The sequence below is a fragment of the Rissa tridactyla genome, chromosome 6, assembly GCF_028500815.1.
Source record: "Rissa tridactyla isolate bRisTri1 chromosome 6, bRisTri1.patW.cur.20221130, whole genome shotgun sequence".
Taxonomy (NCBI): domain Eukaryota; kingdom Metazoa; phylum Chordata; class Aves; order Charadriiformes; family Laridae; genus Rissa; species Rissa tridactyla.
In genome coordinates, this window is record NC_071471.1 from 31452845 (window position 1) to 31469466 (window position 16622).

Below are 16622 nucleotides of genomic sequence, written 5' to 3' on the forward strand. Positions count from 1 at the left end.
AAGCAGCATGAATGTTTAATGGCAGACGCAGAGGTATATAGACACAGAGGTATATAAGGCTGAGGGCAGCTCGGTAAGGGCTGGCTCCAGGCGCGGTGCAGTGCAGGAGCTGGGGGTATTTTCCAGCTGCAGCTCCCCCTGCGCCGGCTGATGACAAGCGGGATGGAGCCTGGGCTGCGAGGGCTGGGAAGTGCGCAGCTCAAGGGAAAAAAAGAAAAGACGATTTAGCAGATGTCTGTAAAGTTGAGCAAATTCACTGGGGAGATGAACTGGAGAAAGGCACAATCATGCAGTGATGTTCCCTCCACTTCCGCCGCTTGCTGCAGCCAGGCTGTTCAGGGGCAGGGCTCTGGCGCTGCGTAGCTGAGCCGGGGGAAACCCACTGGTTTCGTGCTGCTGGGGTCATGGAAATCTCATGGTTTGCTTTCTTCTCTTTCGGTCTGTGAGAACGCACTGACCCGGGGTATCTGTCTGAGTTTCGGTGGAAAAAACGTGAGGTTGAGCTGGTGTTAACGAGCCGAGCCTGGCGCACCAGAGAGCTGCTCTGGGATTCCCCAGGTGTGTCTGTGCTCGGTCTCTCTGGGGCAGCCGTACGGTCCGGCTCTGGCGACTTTCCTTTCTCTGCAGGGTCAGTTGGAACAGCTTGGTTCAAATCTTGGTTTATGAAAACAGAAACCATCCGGGACAGCCTGGATGCGGGACACCAAATGTCCATTTTTTTTTCTTCCAGCTGAAGGAGCTTTACTTGGTCAAAAAAGCTGCTGTCTTTTTTGGTGCTGCACAGCCCCTGTCTTTTTGCTTCCTAAAACCTTACATAAAGTCCCTCATCCCCTTTGCCTCTTGGAATAGCACTTCCTTATAGAAAGGGTAGATTATCTGCCAGGTTCCCAACAAATTGAGTGGGAATCACGCAGTTCTGCTTGGGAGAAGGCTGGGGAAGAGCCAGGAGGTGGGAGCGTCGTGCTGAGCGTCCCAGGCTGAGCACCACCGCGTGCTCTTGCACAGAACCTCCTCCGTGCTCAGGGGAGGTTTGCGGCAGCAGCTCTGCAGCACCCGGCTACCAACGGCCGTGGCTGCCAGAGTGCTTAGAGATGGGGAGAAGCAAACAAAAGTTAGGGCTAACCTTTTCTTCTCACTTGCACGATGCCGGGTGTGGGGAGCAGAGGACAATTCCTGCTCCAGTCAATGGGAGTTGTGTTCTTGAGCCCTAAAGAACTGAACTTGGCTTGAAAGAAAATGCCCCTTAGGAGCCGGGCTGTAACAGCAAAGTGTACTCTGCCGAGTGCATCCCTGCTTCATTTAATTGCCTCCCTAGGATGCATGCGGGCACAAAAGGAGCTTGACCTGGAAAATCAGGCAGTCAGTCCTTCCCTCTCCGATAAACACTGGCTTATCTCATGAGTCAATTCATTATTAGCTTTTAATTTCTTCAGTTTTTGACATAAGGAGAACAGATTTACCTATGGATTTGTAAACAGAGTAAAATAGATCAATTCTACCCCATGTTTGTAATTAAACTGTGATGGAGCAGGCTGATACAGACCAGGCTGTCTCTTTTCAGGAGTTAGAAATCAGGGTGTGGGAGAAGCTGCCGTTCCAGATTTGGAGACTTCAACCAAATTTGGGTGTTTTATGGCAGAAGAGAATCAACCTGGCTCTCCAGAACTCACCATCGCTGGCACCAGGCACCTGCTCCTGACAAATAGGTGGAAGCATCATTACCTGGCTCTCCCCCCTGTGCAGACCACTTCTCAGCGGGCTGTGCCCTTTTGGAGACATCAGGTGAAACATCAGAGCAGTTGCTGTGCTGGGGAATAGTGTCCTGTACCCCGCTCTCATGTTTTCCATCAGGAATGGCATCAGCCTGTCAATAATGTGCTTAACACGCTGTCTTCCCACAGAACGCCAGACTGAAATGTGCTTTTGCCCATCAAGTCCATGTAACTTTTGGTGCTGGTGGTGATGACAAATTCAGGCACCAGGACAGTGAACAGCCCAGGACCTGCCTGGTTCAGCAGTTGGTCTGGGAAACCGGTGGGAGGACGTGGCACAGGACACCCCGTCCCTTGGCTGCCTGCAGCGTCTGCACCACCCCGTCCCATCCCATCCCTGCCGAGGGGCGGGTTCCCCTTGGCCACTTTCCCACCTCCACCCAGGCTGGGCCCATTGCGTGCTTGCCTGGTGCACCCCGGGGAGAGGATGAAGTCCAACCCTGGGGCGATGGCAGCTGAGAGACACCCAGGTCTGTGTGCCACCGCCAGGTTGGAGGGGACATGGACCCACACCTCGGCCTCTGACAGGAACAACGACTGGTGGCAAAAATAATGCAGTTAAGAAGTTAACGAAACTTTGCATTTCCACGGCAGCTTCTGTCTCCAGATGTCCAAGCCCTTTCCCTGGACAGACAAGTGAATATTTGCCCAAGGGGAGAAACCCCCTCTCGCGTCAACAGGGCTTTGGTGCAGACCTCTCCCGATTTCTCCATGGTGTAGGTAAGGGCTTTGAGGTGTCGGAGGGGAAGCTGTGAAGCTTAATTAACTTCTTCCCTAGCACAGTCTCAGCTCTGCAGTAACTCAGAGAGGAAAGGCTCCTCGCTGGGGCAGCGGCTCTGGCATTTCTACAGCCGCAGCTGGGGCTGAGCATCCCTCCCGTGCCAGGCGTCCCTCGGCCCATGGCTCCCCAGGCCGGGCTCTAGGGTGTCTGGCCTCGTTAGCATTGCTCCTGCCGTGCTGATGCCCGAACCGCTCCACAGCGCGGGGCCCTGCTGAGGTCTGCCATTTCTCGGCTGCGCCTTATGGAACTACCTTTGCAGATTTCAGCGTGGGCATATGGCGTGTGCCATTGCAGGGGAGTCAACTAAGTCTGTTGTTCGCGCTGTTTCCAAGTGATAAATGATCTCTGCTTGGGGTAGTCACTTTGCCGAGAAAACCCGTTAAGGCGGGTATGCTTTAGAAGGGGCTGCTGTGGGAACCAGCAGCACGACCTCCCAGATCACTGCTCAGGGGGTCACAGCAGTGGGTCACAGCAAGATGAGTCCAGAGAGCACGGTGAGCTCCACGTCTGCAACACGGTGCTCCTCCCCCCGCCCCTACATCAGCATCCTGGGCCAGTGGTCTAAGCCTGGTACGCACCTTTGTGTATATATACTTATTGCATATATATTTGTGTTTATATGCATGCACACTGCGTGCACACACACATAAAGACACACATGCCTACTAACTTTTTATTGGGATAAAAAAAATCTGATTTTTTTTTAAGAACCTTCAAAATATATTTATATACTTCTCCTCACTACACAACTTTTGTTGTTTTTTGAATCATGAAATATGCCAGTCCAGAAACGAAACGGGGCAAAATTCTTTAGCTGATGCTCATGGATTATAAGAGAGCCGCGGGGTTCAGGCCGGGGCTGCTCCGGGAGTGCCAGCTGAGCGGGCCATGTGTGCTCTGACTGTTACTTTCAGCTGGTCAAAGACACAAATACTGTCCCAATTTTATTTTGCTAGTGAGAATTTGTTATGTTTGCCTTAGGAACTGGATATGAATGAAAATAACAGCTGGCCTGATGCTGGTGAGTGGGGCGGGATGTGGGGGGTGCCGGGCTCTTTGTGAGGTGACCCCTGTGACAACTCCTGGACCCTGAGTCAGGGGCTGCTCTCTCCTGCCCAGGAGAAGGGACGGGGACGGGTTTATCCCTCGGTGCTGCGGCAGGTCTGTGCAGCTCCGTATTTCACACAGACGGACCAGCTCCTTCTTCAGGACTGGCAAGGACCACTCGGAGCGACGCACGCACGGGAGCAGTCTGTGTGTCCCACCCTGGGTGCTGCCCCTCGCCAGAGCTGCCACAGAGCTGCAAAGCAGCTCCACAGAACATCAGGAACACAAAGGATGAAACGTTACTCCTCATTATTTGCTGTGTAGTAAACAATACCATGAGATGTAATACAAATTACGCGTCAAGAAGATACATTAACATTAAGAAGAATATGCATATTAATTAAGAAGAAAATGATGAAAAAACGTTAGGGGTCGGGGCAACTTGCAGTAGCCCTTACACATCGCTAAAACCTGGGGAGATGCGGTACAGCGTGGGAAGGCAGAGCTGCTTTGTGACAGGGTTTGTGGAGTTGGGGTAGAGCTGACAAACCTTTTAGAAAAAAACCCAGCAACGTTTAGCCATTCGTAGTAAAACTATAAAAAAATGGCATAAAAGTCAGTGAACTCATCTCGCAAGTTGCTAGATCTTGAAGCAAATAGTCTTCAGAGGCGAGTCCTAAGAGACACCTGTGCCTGGTTTCCACAGCAGGTGAGGGGATGGGTGCTGGTGGGATTGGTCCTCGCCCACAGCTGGGTGGAAGGAGGCTGCAGCCCTGCAGATGAACGGGTGGTTGGGGCAGTGGCTGTCCCCCTGCCCACCTCCTCTCCTCTCTGCTCCGAATGTTGTTTCCATGGCCTGCGAGGAGCGCCTCATCTCCAAGGCACCCACGTAATCCCATGGAGGTAGTGTTTGGTGGCATGATGTTCTTCTGATCGATCTGTCCATAGCTGGGCTGCCTCAGCTGTACCTGGGGTGAGTGGTCTGGTTGCTTTAACTGACTTGCTGAAGTTTAAGGCTGGAGCCCCTCTGCTGTGAGGACAGGCTGAGAGAGTTGGGGTTGTTCATCCTGGAGAAGAGAAGGCTCCGGGGAGACCTTAGAGCCCCTTCCAGTCCCTAAAGGGGCTACAGGAAAGCTGGGGAGGGACTCTGGATCAGGGAGAGGAGCCAGAGGACAAGGGGGAACAGTTTTAAACTAAAGAGGGGAGGTTTATATGAGATATGAGGAAGAATTTCTTGACTGTGAGGGTGGTGAGACACTGGCCCAGGTTGCCCAGAGAAGCTGTGGCTGCCCCATCCCTGGAGGTGTTCAGGGCCAGGCTGGATGGGGCTTTGAGCAACCTGGTCTAGTGGGAGGTGTCCCTGCCCATGGCAGGGGGTTGGAACTGTATGGCCTTTAAGGTCCTTTCCAACTCTAACCATTCTACGGTTCTGTGATTCTATGCCTTGCAAGCCTGTTTGTGGTGTTACTCCATTGCTGCCCTTTGCCAAAGGTTTGACTTTGTTTATTTGTATTGTTTGATGAGAGCGAGTTTGCAGGGCTCTTTTCTGGGCAGGGTTCTTCATGCTTCTGGCCGTGAGGCGTTGGGAGGCTGCAGTGCCACGTGAAGGGTGCCTGGTCTCACTCCTGTCACTTTGCTCTGGGAAATGCTCTTTGCCTTGGTGTGGCGCAGAGGGGCTGTTCAGCAGCACCGAGCCAGGCTGCCTCCCTCGGGCAAGCAGGAGGGAGCGTGTTGCATCTCCTCTCCATCCCGCTCCGCTGCCTGCAGCCTTTTAACCGAGATCACGAAGCCCCCAGCTACAGTGGTAGCATGAGGAAATGAGGGCTGTTGGGACTTCAGGGTCAAAGAGTTACAGTTTGGTTTGTTAAAACCAAAAAAAACCCAAAAGAGAGCTTTATGGACGGAAATGATGACATTGCTGTGCATGTGATGCAAGGTTAAAGTGTTAGTGATGGGTTCAGGTGTCTGGGTTTTGTCCTGCAAACGCTTGCTATAGCGTTGTGTTCCGTCTGAGCATTGTGCTTCTGAGATGGAGCCGGGCGTGTGTTACGGGCAAAGCTCCTACTTTTTTTTTTCTTTTGTTTAATGTGTATAGGTTTGCTGGGTGTCCTTGTTCTCTGCTGCCTTCGCAAGGGCTAAAGGTGCTGGTGATAGTCTGTCCCTCTATTGCAATCCGTTTATTTTACTTCCCAGATCCAGTTCAATGCTATTGATATTCCTAGTTTTCTTCATACTAGCTATTTTTCAAATAACTTACTGGAAAAAAAGGCAAATGTCTTTATAAAGTCTTACCCCAAGGAAGAGAGGGTATTTTGATCTAGACATTACCAAATAGCATGTCTTCTCTTGTTTACTGCATATGCCATATCGACGTTTATTTGAAATCTTCACTTTTTTTAACTTCTTTAGAGCTAATCATTTATAAGTTAGTACACCTGGTGGCAGTTGAATGCAGTAGTGATGGACCTCTTTGCTTGAAATTACGGAATTCTAATACATCAGGTCAGCAGCTCCAGTGATTGGCCCAGAATCTTTTGATTTTGAAAAGGGAAATTCAAATCCAGCAAATCATATTAGCAAGGCGTTCAGGAAGTGCACCAGGGAGCAAACCAGGATGATCCAGAATGAATTTGCGAAGTGTTCACTGTGAGTCTTGAATGTAAAACTTCCCTCTTTGAAATTAGCAATTTTCTCTGAAAGGTGGTGGATTTTCACTTCTGAAGAGAAGAGAATCATGATGAGGCAGCCACAGGAACCTGAAACGGAGGGGGAGATGCTCATCATCCCTGCAGCAAGCCCGTGCCGCGTACATCCCAACCAAATGCCATATTGATAGTGTTGTTATGGCCACCGTAATTTAGCTTTGACAGGGATTATTTTTAGACTCCCAGCCAACGGCTATTGAAATTGGTAAGCTTTTTTAATTGAATTTGGCTTAGGACACATAATATTTAGCACTGCTGCTTTAGTGCCCTGATCCGGCAAACCATCTGTGTTCTTTTTCAGCTTTAAGCTGCTCATTGTCCCATTGAACATAACTGAACTGTCCGCATGTTTAAAGATAAATATGTACTTAAGTCCTTTATTAAATTATGATTGTAATACGTAATACCTTGTAAAGTAATGGTAAATCTTATTGTCAGCCAAAGCAGCGACACGGAGAATGGGCTTTACCTTCTCTGTAAGTGGCAGAGGGACAGGGATAGTCCGTTATCCCTGTTGGCAGAGTTTTTTCTGGGACCACTTTTACAGCAAGTTGTTGTCAGTCTCTCCCTTTCCATTTCTCAATTCCTCCCTTCCTTGAGAAAGTCTTGCTGGTGTAAGTGGTGATCTCGCTTGCGTGGCTGGAAGCCTCCCATCATGGTGAATATGGGCGGTTGCATCCCTGACTTTTTTTTTTTTTTTTTTTGGTTGGGTTTTTTCCCCCCTATCCCCGCTCTGGTGCGATTCCCGGTTCTGACTGTGTGCTGTGCCTCTGGGGTGTGGCCCCAGCTCCAGGTTCCTGGAGCTCCTGGGCACCATCCCCTTTTTTCTGCCAGCTTACACAGAAAGGCTGGAGGTGTCGCAGCTGCCCGTACCCACCCCACTGCCCACCCTTGTGGAGGATTTCAACGTATATCTCTTAACTCCAATATGGAAAAAAACACGTTTTGAGGTTGACCTCTCCACCTAGCTTTATTTTGCTGGTTTAGAGTCAATGCAGCCATGGTCCTTAATACGGTCTCCTATGCCGATAAATTGGTCACCGCAAGTAGCGAACCCGGAGAGGCGTTAGCCCCAGGGTGGGTGGCACTTACAGGCGATGAAGCTCCAGAGGTACAACCCGACGGGGCCGTGCAGGGTTTCGTAAGGACTGCCAAAAGCATTGAACATGAAGAAACCTGCTCCCACCAGAGCAAAGACGATCAGTACTGTACAGAAGAGAATGACACTAACATGGATACTTGCAGGGATAATTTTGAGCAAATCTGGAAAAACTAAAAAGAAAACAGACAAAACATCGTTACACACGTTAGGAAAGTTGTTTTAGAAGTCAGGCCAGGGCTTTTTTGCTGGTTTGTGATAATTCTTTTAAATTGTGCTCTTACAAATGCAACCAAAGATGAAAATGAAGTTATTAACCAGAAACAGGGTTTCATGGATGTTTGGAGGCAGAAGCATTTTGTGATGCTTGGAAGTGTAGTCTGGCCAGCAGAGAAAGACCAGCTCCAGGGAAAGCCTCTCCTCCCCTTCCCGAGCATGTTTCCCTATGTGTGTTATTCCCCCCACCCCGGCCGTGCCCCGTGTGGGATGTGGAACAGCACCCTCGTGGTCCCAGCACCCTGCCTGTGGCTCTTTAGATGCCGGGGACCTGATCCGAATCAGCATCCTCGGCGGCTGCTCCCTCACACGGTGTGTAGTCAAGCGGAACAAACTCCTCTCCGCCTGCGGGTGCTATTCAGGGCAGTGTGAGGTTTTGGGGGTTATTCATTCCTCAAAAACCAGAGGATGCAGGTGCAAGGTGGAGGGTAACATGTGTACCATCTACCGAGGTGGTGTCTGGTCCTTAACGTGAACAGCATATTCTTAGAAAAAAATCAGAAGCTCTGTTTGGGGAGGCAGGTCCACCTTGCGCCGGTCTGCCAGATGGCGTGGAGGGCTGCTCACAGCACCTGTGTTACGGGTCTGATCTCGCATCCCTCAGGCCTGGCCACCTACTCGTGTCTTTTGGAGGGGGGGACAGTAAATCCAGAAACAGACTCTCTGCATTTGTGCTCATGAGGTCCCACTGAGGGACACGAGATTGGAAATGAAATTATACCTGCTTGGCACATTCACTGAATGGAATTGAGATTTATTTGCCTGCCTGGATCTTTATCAGCTTCTGGGCTTGGTTGCAATTAATTTGTGTCGCTCTTACACCCAACCCTGCCCGGAGTGGTCAGCAACTCCTACAAAACACGTTTCTCAGACTGGACTGTTCTGTTCAGTAGAGCCTTGTATTTATTTTTTCTTCCAAAACGCAGGTGCGGGGAGGGGGAGGTGAGGATGAGAAGTTCCTGACTCTGTGTCAGAATTCACACCGCGTGTGTTGCGTGTCTTGTGGTACCCGGGACAGGGTGAGGGACCTCCCCTTCCCAAGGGATGCTTCTCCTGGCTCCCCCTCCCTGGGGGGGTGCGTGGGCAGGGAGGAGGCCGGGCAGCCCCCGTGGGGGCAGGGGTCCCTCGGGGGTCTCTTGTTTGGTTTGCAGTAGCGTGTGTGATTTATGTAGGTCTGATGTGTCCCCAGCGCACAGATGTTAAGATCTGGCCGCTTTGTCTGCTGGGGAAGCAGGGAGCTGCTGCAGGCAGGGATGCTGATTCCCTATTTCAGAGCAGCGATTCCCCCGCTTCAATTTATACAAATACACAGTGCTGTTTTGGTAAGTTTTTATCCAAAGAATTTTGGCTAAAAATATGTGCGTGTTTTTTTTTTTTTTTTTTTTCTGAAAACCTTAAGCAATAAATCTATAAAAGGTCCGTATTTTATTACAAAGAGCAGGAAATCCTTAGTGAAGCGGCGGTGCTGACATACTGGCAGGTTAATTGTGTTGTGCACGGCGTGTTGCTGGGAGACGTTCAGGGCGCCGGGAGCATACGATATCTGGGGAAGATAACATGTGAAGTTGTTCATAGTACAGAGACTCCCTGTGAAAATCTGCTAACAGTAATTGCCAAGGAGACATATAGACCCCTAAAAGGATGGGGGGTTTCTTACCTCCTATCCTTTGGCATTTTTCTATTTCTAGAAAAGAGAAAAAAAAGTTGGTATTTTGATAAAAATCCTTAAAAATAGAAAAGGGATATATTTCTGTACATACATTAAACTCTTAAATTATTTTAAAAATGAAATACGCTATTAAAGAGGGAGAAATTAATAAAAGTTACATCAGAGTTATTTGCAACAAACTCTCTGAGTGAGATTTTGAAAGAATAAGCAGATTTTGTATGATCAAAATTTTGTCCCTTGTATTTCCCCAAGTAAAAACACTTGTGGAACGTTTTCTGTTTGGAACCCCGAAGGCAAAAAGGGAAGATGATAAATCAATGAGAGGAAATGGAGAAATCTTACAACGACAAAGTGTGGTACCAGGCTAAAATGAGACAAGACACAAAAGGAGGGTGCAGCTGGGCAGGCAGGTGCTGCCCCGTGCCCTGCTGCTCTCATCCTGCCGGTGGGAGAAATGCCGGGTGTTTGCGGCAGAGCTTTGCTCCGGGGAGTGGAGCGTAAGGAGGCGGCTGTTTGGGAAGTGCCGGTACTGCCTGTGTTACGCACTTAATGGAACGCTTTCACCAGATGCTGTAGAATTTTAGGTTTCCAAAAGCTGGAAACTTTCGCATCAGCTGCCTTTGCCATTCCATCGCTTGTGCCAGGCGCTCCCAGGGCCCGGGGAGCAGGTCGGGACCGCCACGGTGGGAAGCGGCAGCTGAATGGCATGTCCACTTTTGCACTTTGTTAATGACCGCTGCCTGACGAAGCGCTGCCCGACGGGCTGAAGGCTGTGCTGAGTTCCAGCCCTGGAACGGCTGGTGTGACTGCATGTGCAAGGCTTTAGGAATACTTTATTTTAAATATTTTTATGCAGCTTTTTAGCTACTACTTCAAACTGTGATCCTGCTTAGCTAGGGCACGAGGGGATAGTCAATCAGACTTGGTACGAGAGAATAATTTTTAATCATTCATGTTTGTTTGGCAACAACGTGTATTTTAGAAGGAATCATCAAACACACTTAACTGCTCCTGATCCACAGGGGCACGATTAAAGCGGGGGTAATAACGCCTCGGCGCTGCCTCGCTGCAGCTGTAACGTGCAGAGAGTAAAAAAGCCTCCATAAATTACTCTACCTTGTAAAGTGTTTATCAGCAAACAGTTCTGCAGCTTGCCATGCAGTAAACACAGAGAAGCAGGTAATGTGGTGTCAAGTCAATTTATCTCCCCGACAAAATGAAAGGGAAATTAAGGAAGCAAATGTTTGCAAGCTATTCTTGAAGCTATGTTAAATAAATATCGCCTTTCGTGGTGTTGATGGCTGGCTGGGAGCAGAGAGGGAGCCGTGGCCCTGGGACCCTCACCAGGCACGTGGAGGAAGCCCTGTGCCCACCCTCCGCGGTGCTGCCCGCGCGCAGGGGGCTCGTGGAGGCCAGGTCCAGGCCAGGAACACAACTGGTTGCCGTCTCGGCTTGGGCAAGTGCCTCACACGGCAAACCTACCCCTTTGCAAAATGTACCTATTCACCTAAAGGAAGAATTTGCATGCATAAAAGGTTACTTCTGCTGATGGCTGCTTCTTGTCCAGTCGTGCCACTGATGCTTCAATTCCTTCTATCATCCTAGTAAAACACAAAGCATGTTTTGGAAACTAGACCTTGTGTTTATTGGACTTTATATTACATATTTCATGTATTTACCAGCATAAGAAGCACTCATGCTGTTAGTGTGGTATAAAGTACAATTTTGCTGTTGTACCATTCAGGCTAGCCGGGGAAAAGGCTGAGGAGTCCCTACCCGTGCGGAACTTGAACAAGGAATAGCGTTAGTTCTTGCAACGCTACCTGATCTTTTGGGAGAACATACGAAACTGTGTCTTTAATAATACATTTTTGTATTGCTTGTTTTAAGAAAACATATTACTGCATTGTATTGAATCTTTCCCTTGGCGCCTGCATTTATAGTAGTGGTTTATGTCATTAAAATTTTATATGTGACATATCAGGAAAAATTAATTCCAGCAGCTATGTTGTCTTGAAAGGAAAACATTCCTTCATTGTAATGAATGAAATTGTGTGTTAGGTATGCATGCCGGCGACCTTTAGAAAATGAACTGCTGACCCAGAAACTGATGAGAATCAGCAAGAACAAATGAGGCAGAAGGCTTTCCCCAGCCCAACCGGGTTTGCTGGCAGAGCAAATTCATTTTACAATTAAAAGAGAGGTAGTGGTCAGAGGGGAGCACTTAATGGGAACAAACATAGAACTAAATCATTTAGCCTATTTTCCATGCCTTTTCTTCTCAGACGTGCTAAAGTGCACTTCAGTGCATTAGGCTATGGATGTGTATATTTTATATGGTTATCCTGCTTCCCGGGAGGCTCCCAGTGAATTCCCGAGAGCTCTGACTCGGATGGGACGGGTCTGCTGCAGCCCCAGAGAACGTGAACCAGCCCCTTCATGAAGTGACCGCTTCTAGTAGAGGTATATTTTGCTAAGCCTCCCCCTCTATTCTGCCTTGGTGAGGCTGCATCTGGAGTACTGTGTCCAGTCCTGGGCTCCCCGGTTCAAGAAGGACAGGGAACTGCTGCAGAGGGGACAGCAGAGGGTTACGAAGATGATGAGGGGACTGGAACATCTCTCTTATGAAGAAAGGCTGAGGGACTTGGGTCTCTTCAGTCTGGAAAAAAGACGGCTGAGGGGGGGATCTTATCAACATTTACAAATACTTAAAGGGTGGGTGTCAGGAGGATGGGGCCAGGCTCTTTTCAGTGGTGCCCGGTAACAGGCACAAACTTGAACATAGGAAGTTCCACCTAAACATGAGGAGGAACTTCTTTACCCTGAGGGTGGCAGAGCACTGGCACAGGCTGCCCAGAGAGGTGGTGGAGTCTCTGTCTCTGGAGACATTCCAAACCCGCCTGGATGCGTTCCTGAGCAACCTGCTCTGGGTGACCCTGCTCTGGCAGGGGGGTTGGACTAGATGATCTCCAGGGGTCCCTTCCAACCCCTACCATTCTGTGAAGGCACCCAACCATTTTTCCTAGACATAAATCCTGTTAAAGGAAGTGTTGTGTTTGCTTTTTAATTCAAATAAAAGATGATTTGAGAGCAATTTCTATGGAGGACATCAATGCTGCCACCAGCAGCTGTCAGTGAGAGCTCAGGGAGGCAAAGCCTGCCCTGAGGATTGCCGTGATCTGTACAACTGGGCTTGGGAAGCTATTTAGACTGTGACTGGGCTACACTTCAGGTATACGCAGTGCCAAAGATCACCTTGTAGTGTTATCTTTTCAAAGTGCCATATAATGGATGCCAGCGCAGGTAAATAAGACTTACAGTGGATGTGCAATATTACGAGTGAGACCTAGTGAAGTATTTCACAATGAATGCTCGGCTTGTATGAAAGGAGAGTAAAAGGTAAAAGAATGCTCTAATAGGCAGCTTGGCTTGGGTGTTGGGTGGGTGAAGGCTCTGGGGTTGCGTTTCTGACCCCGTGCGTCAGCCCTGCGAGCTCGGCTGCAGCCGGTGCCCGAAGGGCAGGACAGCGGGTAGAGGGAAACGAGGGATGCTGCTCCATCCCGGGCACGTCAGCAATTCCTTCTGACCTGAGGAGTCTTAGGCATAAGATTAAATCCAGCCTAGATTTCAGGTCCTGGGAACAGGCATTGAAGCACATGCTTCAAAGCTCATTTTCTCTGCCTGAAAATGAGACCAGTGATATTTACTGACGTTGAGTGAATTACTTTTTCAATGTTTTCTTCCTTCCTGAAAGCCTTGGAGTTTTTTGAATGTGTACCTTAGGCACTCATATTAAAAAGATTAATTTCTAATATTGTCCCGTGCAGTAGGATTCTGCAGTTCTATACGAACACTCAGGTTTTGGTTTTTTGATCATTCCGAAGTGGGTTGCTTAGCTGGGACTAAATAAAAACTTGACATGGTATTATTTGTGTTCTTTGGTTACATTGTGTTTATGTGCTCCATTGAAATAACACTTATGAAGGAAAGTTTGGTAAACATTTGGATAGGAAAGGTTGGTTATGTGAGATTCTTGAGAACCTGGGTAGGAAGTGTATGGCCATAGTGAGAGCAAACTCCATTAACCCTGGAGTACTTCTGGTTGAAAATGCTCTGCAGTACTTGCATAGACCCAGAGCTTACCTAGGTGTAGCGTTGTGAGACACATAAAAATATGTGATGATTGATATTATTAAATCATCACAAACGAGCTGTGTATTTGTATTCTGTCTTGTACCTGTAATATTAATTCACACCGCCCACAAAATTAAAATTCCTTTGTAGCTATTGCTACAATCACACTAGCAGTATATTAAAATATTTCAGCCATAACAAGATGAAATGTACGGGTGGGAGCCTGAACGCAAGGGACACCAATGAAATAGTTTAAAAGTATCTAAGTAACAAATATGTCAAAAGAAAAGGATTAGAAACAGAAGTGAAGGGTCTGTCTCTGGCGTGGGGGCTGGCTGTCATGGCTGGGTTTAGTCCCGCTGCATCTTGCCCTCGTTCTACAGAGCTTTTCTGTGCTTCACAGCTCCGTCGCTGTAATGAACCCGGACAAATGTCAGCCACAGCCCTGCTGATCGCCAGCGCCTTTGTCAGCTGTGGCTCGTAACGATGTCACCTACAGCAGCAAGTGACTTCCCTGGGATTTAGTAGCCCCCTCTGGAAATTCACCCCAGCCTATAATGGGCAGGGTGGAATATCTGCACGCTGTGGCGGCAAACAAAGCAACCGAGCTATATAGATAGACTAGTGATGGAATTTAATTAGAGATGGCAAATATTAATATTATATTAAATGAACTTGGTCTACCACTTTGGAAATATGTTATGTAGTAAATAATTTCTGATACCTAATCTGCTAACCTTGCCTTGCCTTAAATGACTCGTGTAAGCAATTTCCCAGTGCTGTTTTAGCAGAATGCTTCTCAACTGTGTTTTGTAATAACTTCGGGTGGCATATTGTACATATAACAAATGGCTGTTTGTTATTATCTGTTTAATGTGCTGCTATATACAAACTGTGCGTTCACTTGATCATTTTATTGATCTTCTTATCCTTGAAGATAAATAGGTTATGAATATTACATGTAAAGCAAAACCATTGCTAACAGCCTTTGATAAAATTCTGGATGTCAGATACCAAGTTCCATTTGTAGATCAACCGACTGAGCGTCAGCTACCATCAACCAGCTGCTTTTCCCATTAATGCAGCAGGTTGCTAACTTTTTGTCTGCTTTGTTTCTCAACAGCAGCCAAATGTATCTACGCCCCGGTCCTTTCATGAGATTTCTGCTAGTTTAGTTCATTCTTTCACGATGGAACGGAGGACATAACGTTGTCGCGCACACACACAGAGGAAGATGCCAGAAATTAATTGAAAAACAAAAATATTCTTTTTTTTTTTTTTTTTAAGAAATAGTATAAATGTTTTGAAATGTAGGTATCTGCGTCATGGAAATATAGATTGTTGAAAATGTTAGCCTGAAAAGAAAAGTCATTTGAACCTGAAGACCAGAACACCGTAATGGGAGCACTTGCTTTAGAATATTTCGTGCTTGTTAGGCTCTGTCTGTGACAAGGGGAGGCTGGGGCAGCAATATCTCGGCTCCCCTCGCCGTCAGCAGTGCAGTGCTAAATAATTCAAATGCCATTGTTACTCACATGAAAACTGGAAAGGTCTCCCCCCGAGCCCGCACTGTCTCACGCGCTCGCCGTAGAAAAGACCATACTGGATTTTGCCAATAAACTTCTCCAGCTCCTGGCCGGTGGCGTTGACGAGCAGGGCTCCCGTCTTGCAGAGTATCGTCCCCTTAACCCACAGCTGCGTGCCGATGGCTGCCGCCGTCCCCAGCGCACAGGCAAAGCTCAGCACCCCGGCGATGCAAAAGATAATTTTCTTCTGCTGAGCTGGCATGGTGGCATCAAAGCCCTCTAAGGGGACGCAGCTTTCAGCGAGGCAGCGACAAGGTCTTCATCAGCAGGGCAAGCAGGAGCGATGCCCAGGCAGAGCCTCGGGCGCCCAGCCAGCCCGGCTGGCAGTGGGAGCCCTCTCCCAAGGGACCTTCAGCAGCAGCGACCTTCACCAGGCACACTGTCTCTGAAAGATGCTGTAAAGGTTTATTTCTTACCCGTCCCCTTCTGCACAGCTCCAGCTCGCACGCTGATGCGTTCAAATAAGCTGGAAAATAGAGCAGTTTGAAGAGTGTTTCAGTGCATCCTCTGTGTCACTTGATAACAAGGGTTTAAGATGACAGAAGGAGCCTCTCTGTAATTTGATGAGTGCTCCGCTCTTCCCAGCCCCCCGTCTGACTGGGTGAATGGGGGGTTTCGGAGACAGGCTTGGCTACTGCCTCCAATTATCTGCTCTTCAAAAAGGAAGTTTTCAGGGAGTTCTATTTTGCCAGGTTTTCCTCTAAAGCTAGCAATGCTGAGCTGCTCACCTTTTTTTTTGTTGTTGTTGGGGGGTGTGTGTGTGTGTCTATATTTTGGGTTGGGTTTTTTTTTTCGTGTGTTGTTCCTAGTGCAATGGCACAGGTAACGCACAGCTTCCCTGCCAAGCCAGGAGGCCCCTCCGCAGTATTCGGTTGCATTTGGGCACCTACTTTTCCCTGCCAAGGTGTTCCCTGAGAAGGGCAGCGTGTCCGTTTATATATTGTATTGTTTTGGCTGCAGTGTGTGGGATGCTCAGACAAACGTTTCGGTTCAGGTTTCAAATATACACAAATTTTCTCTTGTTTACAGAAGACTCAGTCTGCTCAAGGCTGGGTCGTTTGTTAACTGGATGTTAATTGCAGGAATACTTTTCAGGCGGTTTAAGAGTATCATATCAGTTAGGCTTAAAGACTGAGTCTGGTTTAGCTACATATATTTTAAGACAGCTTTGGAATTAAACTGAAGCAAGGCTGTGTACAGACAAATGATTTTTTTGCTTAAATAGAGCTGTAGTTCGTGCTGTGATCATCATATGTAACCAAAAGATGGCACACTGCTGTATCACTGGGGTCCGTTACCACTGAGCTTGCACTGCACACAGTGCTCAATACATACGCGTTTGGGGAAATGCTTATTTTTAAAGATGGTTTTGAATACTTTACTTAAGCAGAATGCATTTATGGTTCCCTGAAGAGGGACTGTAATATTTTAGTATGATCATCACCAGCACAATAGCAGTGAAAGCAACAGACTTGAACATATGCATATAAAAGTGACTATGTCCTAGGAAGAATTTGATGGGGGGAAGAAAAATTATTGCATTTATCTGGTTT

The 16622-nt window shown here is 48.0% G+C and overlaps 2 protein-coding genes across 3 annotated transcripts in view; one reads left to right on the plus strand and one right to left on the minus strand.

Annotated features, from left to right (window-relative positions):
- The window catches only part of MED12L (mediator complex subunit 12L), a 195811-nt gene that overhangs the window by 20646 nt on the left and 158543 nt on the right, over window positions 1-16622 (plus strand). The gene's annotated exons all lie outside the window — the stretch shown is intronic.
- Window positions 6169-15271, minus strand: CLRN1 (clarin 1). Of its 2 annotated transcripts, none has more exons than XM_054205144.1 (3): window positions 15019-15271; window positions 7405-7577; window positions 6169-6435 (listed from the first exon to the last, which is right to left on the minus strand). In XM_054205144.1, exons 1-3 carry the CDS (start codon window positions 15269-15271, stop codon window positions 6169-6171), a joined length of 693 nt encoding a protein of 230 aa, XP_054061119.1. The 2 variants fall into 2 exon arrangements, with proteins under 2 accessions (XP_054061119.1, XP_054061120.1); XM_054205145.1 differs by having other exon boundaries at window positions 6169-6356; window positions 7398-7577.

Excerpts from the sequence above, each read along its gene's own strand:
- CLRN1 (XM_054205144.1), bottom strand. The coding sequence starts at position 15,271 with ATGCCAGCTCAGCAGAAGAAAATTATCTTTTGCATCGCCGGGGTGCTG. Across the intron at positions 7,578-15,018 it reads GAGACCTTTCCAGTTTTCAT|TTTTTCCAGATTTGCTCAAA; the intron begins GTGAGTAACAAT and ends TTTTCTTTTTAG. Across the intron at positions 6,436-7,404 it reads GGTTGTACCTCTGGAGCTTC|TATCAATATGGCATTTGGTT; the intron begins ATCGCCTGTAAG and ends CCATAACAACAC.